Source organism: Rhinoraja longicauda, chromosome 6, assembly GCF_053455715.1.
Source record: "Rhinoraja longicauda isolate Sanriku21f chromosome 6, sRhiLon1.1, whole genome shotgun sequence".
Lineage (NCBI taxonomy): Eukaryota > Metazoa > Chordata > Chondrichthyes > Rajiformes > Arhynchobatidae > Rhinoraja > Rhinoraja longicauda.
Genome location: NC_135958.1, coordinates 6,032,575 through 6,046,012, shown reverse-complemented (window position 1 = coordinate 6,046,012; position 13,438 = coordinate 6,032,575). Strand labels below are relative to the sequence as shown.

Below are 13,438 nucleotides of genomic sequence, written 5' to 3'. Positions count from 1 at the left end.
CAGCATCTGCAGTTACTACCTACACAATACAATGCATTAAGTCGACTGGGAGGTTTGAACTCACGAGTGTGCTTCCAGCCTCCCTGAGCACTGTGAGTGGTTTGACGTTTACACATGCAGAGGGAAGGTTTTTTTAAAAAAACGAGATGCAAAGCAATAGGCCATGACCACGACAGGAGGATTGGCGAGTTTATTACATATCGTGCGTGAATCTCAGTGGCAAGCAGCCAATGCACAAGGCAGGGATCAAATCTGCGGACTGACCTGATAAAAGGCATGTGCAAATAATTAGTGGGCAATAAATTCCCATTGAGTCAGCAGTGTAAGTTTTTTTTGCTGTTTTCAAACTGTTGGCTAACTCCTAGCAGAGTACTGGAGCTTTAAGTTTCAGTCCAAACAGTTCCAAGCTGCCTCTTGTTTGATTTCGGGGAAGTGTGTTGTCCTTCGAAATTCTGAGAAACAATCTTCTCAAATACCAGGAAGCAGTAATGTCTGCTAGAGCACAATACTTCTCCGACCTTATTTCCAAAAACTCTCATAACTCCAAGGTCCTATTTAGAACAATTACCTCTGTCATATGTCCCGCCCCCAGTACCAGCTTAGTTGGATCCCCTGCTAAGTGCGAAGAATTCGCTAAATTTTTCACCAACAAAGTTGAGAACATTAGAATGAACATTTCCCCTCCCACCCGTGACCTAGCTGTCTCACTAGTCTGTTCATCTAAATTGGACTGCTTCCAACCCGTCACTCTATCCTCCCTTGCAAAGCTTGTCTCCGCTATGAAACCTGCAACCTGCCCCCTTGATCCTGCCCCCACTGCCCTTCTGAAGGATGTCATTGCAATAGCCGGTCCCAGCATCCTCTCTATTATCAACAGTTCTCTGGCCACTGGCACTGTTCCAACCAGTTTCAAGCACGCGGTGGTCCAGCCCCTACTGAAAAAACCTAACCTAGACCCCACCTTGCCTAGCAACTACAGACCCATTTCCAAACTGCCATTCCTGTCAAAAGTCCTTGAAAAAACAATTCTAAACCAATTAGTGCCCTACCTACACCAATACACCATCCTTGAAAGTTTCCAGTCAGGTTTCAGAGCCCACCACAGCACAGAGTCTGCCTTGTTGAAGGTACACAACGACCTGCTTCTCGCCATCGACACCGGCGACTGTGCAATCCTGCTCCTTCTCGACCTCAGCGCAGCGTTCGATACAGTGGACCACACCATCCTTATTGACCGTCTCCGGTACGCGGTTGGCATTGATGGCACTGCCCTGAGCTGGTTCGCTTCGTACCTCAAAGATAGGAGTTTCGCCATCAACATAGGCAGTTATTCCTCTGCTCCAGCTAGCCTCTCCTGCGGAGTTCCACAAGGCTCCATCCTAGGCCCCATTCTCTTCTCTCTATACATGCTCCCCCTTGGCCAAATCATTCAAAGGCACGGCATTTCTTTCCACTGCTATGCCGATGACACTCAGCTTTACCTCCCCCTGAAACCCAACAACCAGTCAAATTTAAACAGCCTCTTACACTGCCTTGAGGACATAAAATGTTGGATGGCACAGAACTTCCTCCAATTAAATGAGAGCAAGTCTGAGGTCATCCTATTCGGCTCCCCCGACTCCATCAAATCGATAACAGGCAGTCTTGGAAGTCTATCCTGCCTAGTCAAACCGCATGTCAAAAACCTCGTCATGATATTTGACTCTGCATTAAAATTTGATAAGCAAGTCAACGCTGTGGTAAAAGCCAGCTTCTTCCAACTTCGTACCATAGCTAAAATCAAACCTTTCCTCCAATTCGACGACACAGAAAAAATCATTCACGCTTTCATTTCCTCCCGCCTAGACTACTGCAACTCCCTATACACTGGGATCAGCCAATCTTCCCTGTCCCGCCTGCAACTGGTCCAAAACGCCGCAGCGAGACTCCTGACGAGTACCCGTAAAAGGGACCACATCACCCCGATTCTGGCCTCTCTCCACTGGCTCCCTGTACGGTACAGAATCAACTTCAAGCTCCTCTTATTCACGTATAAAGCTCTAAATGGACATTCCCCCCCCTACATCAAAAATCTTCTAACCCCCCTCTCTAACTCCAGGTCCCTCAGGTCGGCCGACTTGGGGCTACTCACTATCCCGCGGTCTAGGCTTAAGCTCAGGGGTGACCGCGCTTTTGCGGTTGCAGCTCCTAGACTGTGGAACAGCATCCCTCTCCCCATCAGAACTGCCCCCTCCATCGACTCCTTTAAGTCCAGGCTCAAAACCTATTTCTACTCCCTAGCGTTTGAGGCTCATTGAGGAGGCGCTGTGAACTGTTTGCGTTCCACTGTATGTTTCATTTTTTTCCTTAGTACCTAATCAGATGTACAGCACTTTGGTCAACGTGGGTTGTTTTTAAATGTGCTATACAAATAAAATTGACTTGACTTGACTTGACTATGCCGTAACTTTTATTCACCATTTAGGAAGTTGTACGGTCAGTATAGTTTGGAAGTAGAGAACGTGAATTTGTAAAACTGCTTGTTTTTGTATTCTTTAGACTCAACCAAATTTGATGGTTTTAGATTTTTTTTTTGCAGCACAATTTGTCAAGTCAATTTATTTCAAGGGCTAAGTGGTACATATTTCCATTATTTTCTGAGTTTGTGTGACTTAGTAAAGTACTACTGGGTTATTAAAGTATTCTTAAAATATTTCTCAAATTGAATATTAATTTTATTTTATAATAATAATAATAATAATGCATTACATTTATATAGCGCTTTTCATACACTCAAAGACGCTTTACAGGGATTTAAAGAACATAGGGAAGTGAATAAATAGATAAATAAGTAAACGAACAGTGAAAGGAGACAGAAGGTGAGGTGACCTTCAGTGGTTGAAGGCAGTACTGAACAGGTGAGACTTCAGTGATGTTTTGAATGTGGTGAGTGAGGAGGAGTCTCTGACGGTTTGGGGTAGTGAGTTCCATAGGGTGGGAGCAGCGATGGAGAAAGCCCTGTCCCCCCAGGATCTTAGTTTGGTCCGGATGGGGGGGGATAGGAGATTGGCAGCAGCAGAGCGGAGGGTGCAGGTGGGAGTGTGCCTGTGGAGGAGGTCAGTCAGGTAGGATGGGGCCAGGTTATGGAGGGCTTTGTAGGTCATGAGGAGGATTTTGTACTGGATTCTCTGGGGGATGGGGAGCCAGTGGAGTTTGTAAAGGACGGGGGTGATATGGTCATGGATCGGGGTGTGGGTGAGTAGACGGGCAGCGGAGTTTTGAATGTATTGAAGTTTACTGATGATTTTTGAGGGTGCGCCATAGAGGAGGCTGTTGCAGTAGTCCAGACGGGAGGTGATGAAGGCGTGGATGAGGGTTTCTGCAGCTGTGGAGGAGAGGGATGGACGGAGACGGGCAATGTTTTTGAGGTGGAAGAAGGCTGTCTTTGTGATGTGTTTGATGTGTTTGTCGAAGGAGAGGGTTTGATCAAAGATGATTCCAAGATTCCGGATGTGAGGTGAGGTGGATACTGGGAGACCATCAATATTGAGGATGAAGTTTTGGGTGGATTTGGTGAGCGTTTTTGGATCAATGATGATGATTTCAGATTTGTTGCAGTTGAGTTTGAGGAAATTTGATTGAAGCCAAGATTTTATTTCAGTGATGCAGTTTGTCAGTGTAGAGTGTGTGGTGGTGGACATTGACTTGGTGGAGATGAGGAGCTGGATATCATCGGCGAAGCAGTGGAAGTTGAGACCATGACGGCGGATTGATTGACCAAGGTGGAACAGGTAGAGGATGAAGAGGAGGGGGCCAAGGACTGAGCCTTGGGGGACACCTTGGGGGAGGGGAGCGGTGGGGGATTTACAGTTGTTAATGGAGATGAACTGGTGCCTGTCAGAGAGGTAAGATTTGAACCAGGATAGGGCTGTGCCGGTGATGTTAAAGGAGGTTTCAAGTCAGTGGACAGGGAGGAGTTTATTGTTGCAGTGATAAGTGGAGAGAGAGCAGGAAGGCAGGCCTTGACAAAGCTGGAGGGGATGGGGTCCAGAGAGCAGGTGGCAGTTTTTATTCCTGTGAAGAGGTCAGAGAGGTCGGTGGTGGAGACTGGGGAGAACTGAGGCAGGGGTTGACAGGATAAAGGGGGGCAGGTGGTTTGAGGGGGAGCAGGTGCGTTGGTGGTTAAGGTGCTGTAGATGCTGTCTATTTTGCTTTGGAAGAATGAAAGGAAAGTGGTGCATTTGTCAACTGTGAATGATTGGGAGATGGTGTCCAGGGGGCTGAGGAGTTTGTTTATTGTAGAGAAGAGTGCTTACTTGACATTATGCATGCTTACTTGACATATTTACTAACTAATTAATCTGATAAGTGCCTCTGTTAATTTCTTGTGCAGGAAGGAACTGCAGATGCCGGTTTACACCGAAGATAGACACAAAATGCTGGAGTAACTCAGCGGGACAGGCAGCATCGCTGGAGAGAATGAATGGGTGACGTTTCGGGTCGAGACCTTTCTTCGGACTGAGCATTTTCACACCTTACCCTTCCATATCTCTATGTCCCCTCTCCTCTGACTCTCAGTCTGAAGAAGGGTCTCGACCCAAAACACCCCCACCCCCTATTCCTTCTATCCAGAGATGCTGTCTGTCCCGCTGAGTTACTCCAGCATTTTGTGTCTATCTTCTGTTGATTTTATTTTGTTTTCCTCTTGTGGAGGTGGTTATGGCTTTGTTTATGTGAACAGCTGAGAGATCTCTGTTATTTTTAGCAGCTTTTGGAAACAAAATAAATAGAAAATGCTGGAAATGCTCAGCAGGGCAGACAGTATCAGTGGATAGTGAAAAAAATGAATTTGAACATTTTGGGTGGATAAATTCTCTCAAAATTAGCGTTGACTCATTTTCAAAATAAGATTGCCAGATTTTAGTGAAGTGTTGAGATATGAGCTTGTTTGACGGCTGTTAATAGATATCTCCACTAGTCTCACAAAAGATAGAGAGAGGATCGCAAGGAAATTAATAAACTTTCAACACTTTCAAGGCATCAAACAGAGGGGATGTTCCCAGTGCCATTTACTACTGAGATCAAGAGAAATCCCTTCACCTGGGGGCAGTGTTTAGTTTCGTTTAGCGTAGAGAAGCAGTGGGGAAACAGGCCCTTCGGCCCACCGAGTCCGCACTGACCAACGATTCCCGCATTCGAACACTATCCTAGGGACAATTTACACATACACCAAGCCAACTAACCTGCAAACCTGCACGTCTTTGGAGTGTGGGAGAAAACCGGAGATCTCGGAGAAAACTTGTCAAGTTCTCCGAGATCTCGGAGAAAACCCGCGCAGGTCACGGGGAGAATGTACAAACTCCGTACAGACTGCGCCCGTGGTCGGGATCGAACCCGGGTCACCAACACTGTAAGGCAGTAGCTCTACTGTCACGCCACCGTGCGGTCCTTATTTTTTTAAAATTTATAGTGAGCCCAACTTCTGCTTTCAATACTGTTCTTTTTGTTTAAGTATGTAAAAAGTGAACCTGTGAAATATTCTCCTCCAGAGATGCTGCCTGACTCGCTGAGTTGCTCCAGCACTTTGTGCCTTTCAATGTTCATACCATTGAGTGGGAAGCTACCCAGGTGGAATATGAGGTGCTGCTCCTCCAATCTAACTGCTGTGCTGTTCTATTGCAGGTTTACCTGAGGATTTCCAGAGTAAAGATTACAAACCACCTTCAGAGCCACCTTGCATTATTGACAAGTTATGTGCTGCATACGACGGCTTGGAATTGGAGGCAAAGGGGATTAAACAACATTACTGGAAACCATACATCAGAAAACTATTTGATAAGAAGGTTTGTCAAGTCAATTTCACTCCTCGATAAATGACAACCGAATTTCAGTGTTAACCATTTATGCGCTGCACATAAATGGTCCTCAGTTCACAGTGCAGGCAGTGAACAAGTACACTGGGATTAGCACCCTTGCAATAGGGAGGATGCTGTTAAATTGGAAAGAGTGCAGAGAGGATTTACGAGCATGTTGCCAGGACTTGAAACCCCCGAGCTATAGGGAGAGGTTGGGTAGGCGAGGACTATATTCCTTGGAGCGCAGGAGGATGAGGGGTGATCTTATAGAAATGAAGGGAATAGATGGGGTGAATGCACAGTCTTTAACCCAGGGTAGGGGAATCAAGAACCAGAGGACATAGGTTTACTGTGAGAGGGGGTAATAGGAACCAGAGGGGCAACCTTTTCATACAGAGGGTGGTGGGTGTATGGAATGAGCTGCCAGAGGAGGTAGTTGAGGCAGTGATTGCAGCAACTTTTAAAAGACATTTGACAGGTACATGGATAGGAAAGGTTTGGAGGGGTATGGGCCAAATGGGGGCAGGTGGGAGCAGTGTAGACGGGGCATTTTGGCCGGTGTGGGCAAGTTGGGCCGATGGATCGAGCACCCATTCTGTGTGTGCAGTGGTGTGGAGCTGGTGCTAATCCACAAACATTAAACTTTGTTCTCATCAGAGACAGTGATGCAAGTGGAAAGGCTCCATTCAAGCAAAGTGGAGAAAGTTGTAGCGTGATTTAATGCAGAGCAAAACTCACCTTTCTTTAGACAGTGGTGTAGCGGTCGAGCTTTTGCCTCACAGTGTCAAAGACCCTTGTTCGATCCTGACCTAGCGTGCTGTCCGATTGGATGTTCTCCCACAGGTTTTCTCCGGGTGCTCCGGTTTCCTCCCACATTCCAAAGACGTGCGGGTTTGTAGGTTAATTGGCCTCCGTAAATTGTCCCAGGTGTGTAGGATAGGTCTAGCGCACGGGGTGATCGCTGGTCGGCACGGACTCAGTGGGCCGAAGGGCCTGTTTCCACACTGTCAAGTTTAAAGTCTATTTGTCACCCTTCAGTCTTCCAGTAGCTCCCCTGTGGCTAAAGAAACCTTCCCTGGCTTCTCACAATGGTTTTTCTTTGCATTGCTTAACATTTCTTGACATGTTGCTGAAAACTGTATCCTTGTGGTTGTTTCTAGATATTGAGAGGGAAAGGAGAAGCTCTAACTGGGTTTCTCGACCCTGGGAACTTTGTGGACAGCAGGTAAGTCATGTGAGCATTCTCTTTCTCGGGCTTCATCTAAATTGTGCCCTGTGTAAGTTTAATACCAGGTGCTCCTCGACTTACAATGGGGTTATGTTCCGATAAACCCATCGTAAATCGAAAGTATCGTAAGTCGAAAATGCAAATGCCTGACCCAACAAACATGGCCACCTAACCTACCCAACATCATAGCCACCTAACCTACCCAACAAACATGGCCACCTAACCTACCGAACATCATAGCCACCTAACCTACACAACAAACATGGCCACCTAACCTACCGAACATCATGGCCACCTAACCTACCCAACATCATAGCCACCTAACCTACACAACATCATAGCCACCTAACCTACACAACATCATAGCCACCTAACCTACACAACATCATAGCCACTTAACCTACCCAACATCATAGCCACCTAACCTACACAACATCATAGCCACCTAACCTACACAACATCATAGCATCACGAGAGAGCCTGGGAAAAGATCAACATTCGAGGTACGGCCTCTACTGAATGTGTATCACTTTTGCACTGTCGTAAAGTAGAAATATCGTAAGTCGGAGCATCGTAAGTCGAGATGCATCTCTATATTGATAATGGCAACCCATTATTGATGTTGAAGTTTGGAGCCGTAGAGTTATGCAGTACAGAAATGGGCCCTTTGGTTCATGCCAAACTTTCTCCCCTTCTGCACTTCTTCCATTTGCCCACATTTGGATCTTATCCTTCAATGTCTTGTCCTTTTAAGTGTCTGTCTGAATGTCTTGAACATAGCAATCATATTTTTATTCCACTGCCTCCTCTGGCCAGACATTCCGGATGTTTTGCACTATTATTATTTGTATTTTTAATGTGTATCTGTCTAAAAAATATATATGTGTGTGTGTATGTGTGTATGTATGTGTGTGTGTGTATGCACAATTGTGCGTTTGTGTGTGTGCATATGTGTGAGTGTATATGTGTGTGTTTGTATATGTATATATGTGTGTGTATATATTAGCATGTATGTGTATATATGTGTGTATGTATTTGTGTGTGTGTGTGTGTATGTGTTTATATATCTATCTATATATAAACGAGAAAAAAGTTCAGTGTATATATATATATATGTGCACTGAACTCTTTTCTCGTTTATTGTTTACAGTGTACTATGTTTACACTTTGTGTTGTAAGAATGTCATTGTTCTATCTGGGACATCTGACAATAAAACTCTCTTCACTCTTGCCAGTCCTTGTTGTTTCTGTTCTGGTTTCTTTCAGGAAAGCCATTAACAAGGCTTACGAAGAGCACGTTCTGACTGTGGGAAGCATAGATGAGCGAAGTTTCCTGGAAGATGATGCTGGGGAGGAGATCGGAACTGCAAATAAGTATCTGAGCAGCATGTCAAATGTGCAAACGGCTGAAAGGATGCAGGTGCAGCATATTCTGCAGCAACATTTTGACCAGGTAAGCACTAAACTATCACCATGTACGAGGATGTTGCCAAGGACTCGAGGGTGTGAGCTACAGGGAGAGGTTGAGCAGGCTGGGACTCTATTCCTTGGAGCGCAGGAGGATGAGGGGTGATCTTATAGACGTGAACAAAATCATGAGAGGAATAGCTCGGGTAGACGCACAGAGTCTCTTGCCTGGAGGAAGGGAATCGAGAACCAGAGGACATGGGTTTAAGGTGAAGGGGGAAAAATTTAATAGGAATCTGAGGGGTAACCTATTCACACAAAGGGTGGTGGGTGTATGGAATGAGCTGCCAGAGGAGGTAGTTGAGGCAGGGACTATTGCAATGTTTAAGAAACAATTAGACAGGTATATGGATAGGACAGGTTTGGAGGGATGTGGGCCAAACGCAGGCATGAAGGACTAGTGTAGATGGGACATGTTGGTCGGTGTGGGCCGAAGGGCCTGATTCCATGCTGTATCACTCTATGACTTTCTGATGAAGCCTTATTCCCATCAGAGACACTAAATGACACTGGAAAATGTACTAGTGGCAATCACAGTAAGATGCCATCAGGGCCAATGGTCTCCACCCGAAACGTCACCCATTCCTTCTCTCCTGAGATGCTGCCTGACCTGCTGAGTTACTCCAGCATTGTGTGAATAAATACCTTTGATTTGTACCAGCATCTGCAGTTATTTTCCTACAGAACCCGGTTCTCTGGCGCTGTGAGGCAGCAGCTCTACCAGCTGTGCCACCGTATCACACTGGTGACAAGTGCTGAATTGCCTTGAGTGCCGATGCCACAAGCCAGCAACCCTGTCGGAAGTCGTGTAGGAAGGATCTCAACCCGATCTCAACTCATTTATCCCTTTTCCCAAGAGATGCTGTCTGACCCGCTGAGTTACTCCAGTATTTTGTGTCCAACCCTATCCAGTTCCTCACATAAAAAGGCGGGTGGGAGGGTGAGGGTGGGGGGGAGGTGGGGGGTGGGGGGAGAGTTGACATTTTGCCAAAGTTACATATTCTCCTGCTGGCCCAGGTTTATTTTTGTTCAAGCTTTATGTTGCTATCCAGTCAGCGGAAAGAATATACATGATTACAAGCCTGTTTACGGTCACAAAACCATGCTTAAGTGACAAGCCATTCTTCTTAACAATGTATGTCATTAATAAGTGAGCCCTTAAATATAGTTTTGGATCCAAATTGTAAAGGCAATCGCAGACATTAGTTTATTAAATTAATCCTTGAGCCTCTTGTGTTTGAAGTTGGTAATTTGTCCCTTCATATACTTCACTGTGGAATAATCACCAGTGTAAAAGGTTGTGATTACAACGTCATTAATTTCTTCCACCAGTCTAGGGCGCTCATAGTTTCAACACCTCTGACAGCTCGCAGGTACATAAAGGAGAGTACCTTGTGTATGACCCCCATATCCTCCGCTACTCAGTGCGTTAGTCGTCTACACTCCATATTAACTGGATTGAAAAATGCTCCAAGTGAGAAGTTATTGCGCATTTTCAGGTGAGCTCAGTGCTGTGGTTCAGAAGGTATCCTATCTGTTAACTGGTGTAGCTGGTTCCCAAACTCCAGCCGTGGGTTTTGTATTTCAAGGTCATCGTCGTGGACTCTTAAACTTTAAAATGATAGGTATGGTACGGTATTTAATTGTCACATGTACCGCGGTACAGTGAAATCCACTTTTGCATATAGTTCAGCGCAAGTATCACTGTACATCAGCACTTAGATGCATTTCAGATAAGCATCTTAGATAAAGTGCAAGTGTGTGGCAGTAGCACACTGAGACAGTCAGTGTACAGAGTCGCCAGTTTGGCGCCGTTTCCAAGTCCCCGTTGTAAGTGCAGGGGCTTGACATGCTCATGGAGGGGTGAAGGTTTAAACGTTTGATAAGCTGAGGCGGAGTGGAGGTGGGGAATATAACGGAGGTGACAAGTAATCACCTTGTCGATCGACTAATATGTGATTTAGATCTCATCTAAATGTCAAGGTTATCCACTGGACAGAAATTTCTTTGCAACATCTTTGAGGGTATAAAAGATGCAAGATAACTCCAAATTATTTCTTCAATCCAAGAGCTACACGACTAAAAGATCTTGCGTTAATAGATTGAGGAAGGATTCTACACTACAATTTTTTTAGAGCCATTGGCCTCAAATAAAAAATGGTGCATGGGGTTTGTCAAAGAGGGATTGTGAAAGGAAATGGAAAGATACTAAGGTAATACGGTATAAGTGATAGGAGCAGAATTAGGCCATTCGGCCCATCAAGTCTACTCTGCCATTCAATCATAGCTGATCTATCTCTCCCTCCTCACCCCATTCTCCTGCCTTCTCCCCATAACCCCTGACACCCGTAGGACAATTGTGGGCCAATGGTTTATTTTGGTTGAAATTGGAAATTGATTCCAAAAGGAAATTGTTGGGATGGATGATAATGTGTGTACATTTCCATCAGCTCCTGTTTCAGGGACCCGACACAGTCTATCCACAACAGGATAAAGGAGATGGGCGAGATATTTTGTCAACATTACACACAGTCCACCAAGGATCACTGTGGATTCTCAACAGGTGAGTACAGATGGTGCAAGACATGTTCCTGAAAGACCACCATCAAAACACAATCTGCTGTGTACCAATACTTCCTTTTTGTTGGACACAAAATGCTGGAGTAACTCAGCGGGACAGGCAGCATCTCTGGAGAGAAGGAATGGGTGATGTTTCAGGTTGAGCCCTTCTCGAGACTCCTTTTTGTTTGCATTGTATAGACAATAAACAATAGGTGCAGGAGTAGGCCATTCGGCCCTTCGATCCAGCACTGCCATTCAATGTGATCATGGCTGATCACTCTCAATCAGTACCCCGTTCCTGCTTTCTCCCCATACCCCCTGACTCCGCTATCCTTAAGAGCTCTATCTAGCTCTCTCTTGAATGTATTCAGAGAATTGGCCTCCACTGCCCTCAGAGGCAGAGAATTCCACAGATTCACAACTCTCTGACTAAAAAAGTTTTTCCTCATCATATCATATCATATCATATATATACAGCCGGAAACAGGCCTTTTCGGCCCACCAAGTCCGTGCCGCCCAGCGATCCCCGTACATTAACACTATCCTACACCCATGTGGCCCCTGGTTCTGGACTCCCCCAACATTGGGAACATGTTTCCTGCCTCTAACATGTCCAACCCCTTAATAATCTTATATGTTTTGATAAGATCCCCTCTCATCCTTCTAAATTCCAGTGTATACAAACCTAGTCGCTCCAGTCTTTCAACATATGACAGTCCCGCCATTCCGGGAATGAACCTAGTAAACCTACGTTGCATGCCCTCAATAGCAAGAATATCCTTCCTCAAATTTGGAGACCAAAACTGCACACAGTACTCCAGGTGCGGCCTCACTTGGGCCCTGTACAACTGCAGACGGACCTCTTTGCTCCTATACTCAACTCCTCTTGTTATGAAAGCCAACATTCCATTGGCTTTCTTCACAGCCTGCTGTACCTGCATGCTTCCTTTCAGTGACTGATGCACTAAGACACCCAGATCACGTTGTACGTCCCCTTTTCCTAACTTGACACCATTCAAATAATAATCCGCCTTCCTATTCTTACCACCAAAGTGGATAACCTCACACTTATCCACATTAAACTGCATCTGCCATGCATCCACCCACTCACACAACCTGTCCAAGTCACCCTGCAACCTCATAGCATCTTCCTCACAGTTCACACTGCCACCTAGCTTTGTATCATCGACAAATTTGCTAATGGTACTTTTAATCCCTTCATCCAAGTCATTGATAAATATTGTAAATAGCTGCGGTCCCAACACCGAGCCTTGCGGTACCCCACTAGTCACTGCCTGCCATTCTGAAAGGGACCCATTTATCCCCACTCTTTGCTTTCTGTCTGTCAACCAACTTTCTATCCATGTCAGTACCCTACCCCCAATACCATGTGCTCTAATTTTGCCCACCAATCTCCTATGTGGGACCTTGTCGAAGGCTTTCTGAAAGTCGAGGTACACCACATCCACCGGCTCTCCCGTCAATTTTCCTAGTTACATCCTCAAAAAATTCCAGTAGATTAGTCAAGCATAGTTAGTGTATTCTTCTTTTTAAATATTATGAGATTTTTTTAAATGTCAGTAATATTTATTACTTGAAAGAAACTTCCCACCATTGACTCCATCTACACCGCGCTGCTGCAGGAAAGCAGCCAACATAATCAAGGACCGTTCTCCCTGCTTCTGTTACACAAAAGGTACAGTGACTTGGAAGCACATACCATCAGACTCAGGACTCGACCCATTCCTACTCTCCCGAGATGCTGCCTGACCCGCTGAGTTACTCCAGCATTTTTTGAGATCATTGGTCGGCATGAACTCGGTGGGCTGAAGGGCCTGTTTCCAGGCTGTATCTCTAAACTAAATTAAATAATACCAATGCCCCACTCCTTCCTCCCACCCCTCACCCCCCAAACCTTATTCTGGGGTCCTGGTCACGTAATCGCTGCCATCGCTTCTTCTTTTCAAAGGGAGTGTCGCAGTTTTCATTTCTATTTGTCTTCAGAAACAAGACTATGTATGGCTGTGGTGGTCTCGCGGTGAGCATAGCTGCCTTCCAAGTCATTGAATTGGTTCGATTCTCAGCCGACGCTATTTGAATAACTCAAACCCAATGTCATAGAATGATAGCGTGGAAACAGGCCCTTCGGCCCAATTTGCCCACACTTGTCCCAGCTACACTAGTCCCACCTGCCAGCGTTTGGTCCTTATTCCCTCCAAACCTGTCCTATCTATGTGCCTGTCCAACTGCTTCTTAAATGCTGGGATAGTCCCAGCCTCAACTGCCTCCTCTGGCGGCTTGTTCCACACACCCACCACCCCTTTGTGTGAAAAAGGTCATTCATCCA

At 45.6% G+C, this 13,438-nt stretch overlaps 1 protein-coding gene across 1 annotated transcript in view; it reads left to right on the top strand.

Annotated features, from left to right (window-relative positions):
• Positions 1–13,438, top strand: part of rbl2 (retinoblastoma-like 2 (p130)) — an 81,441-nt gene that overhangs the window by 33,625 nt on the left and 34,378 nt on the right. The window contains exons 6-10 of the mRNA XM_078400382.1: positions 5,662–5,822; positions 6,995–7,059; positions 8,329–8,515; positions 9,862–10,028; positions 10,980–11,092. Of these exons, the coding sequence (XP_078256508.1) occupies positions 5,662–5,822; positions 6,995–7,059; positions 8,329–8,515; positions 9,862–10,028; positions 10,980–11,092 (693 nt within the window). The remainder of the gene's footprint in view (positions 1–5,661; positions 5,823–6,994; positions 7,060–8,328; positions 8,516–9,861; positions 10,029–10,979; positions 11,093–13,438) is intronic.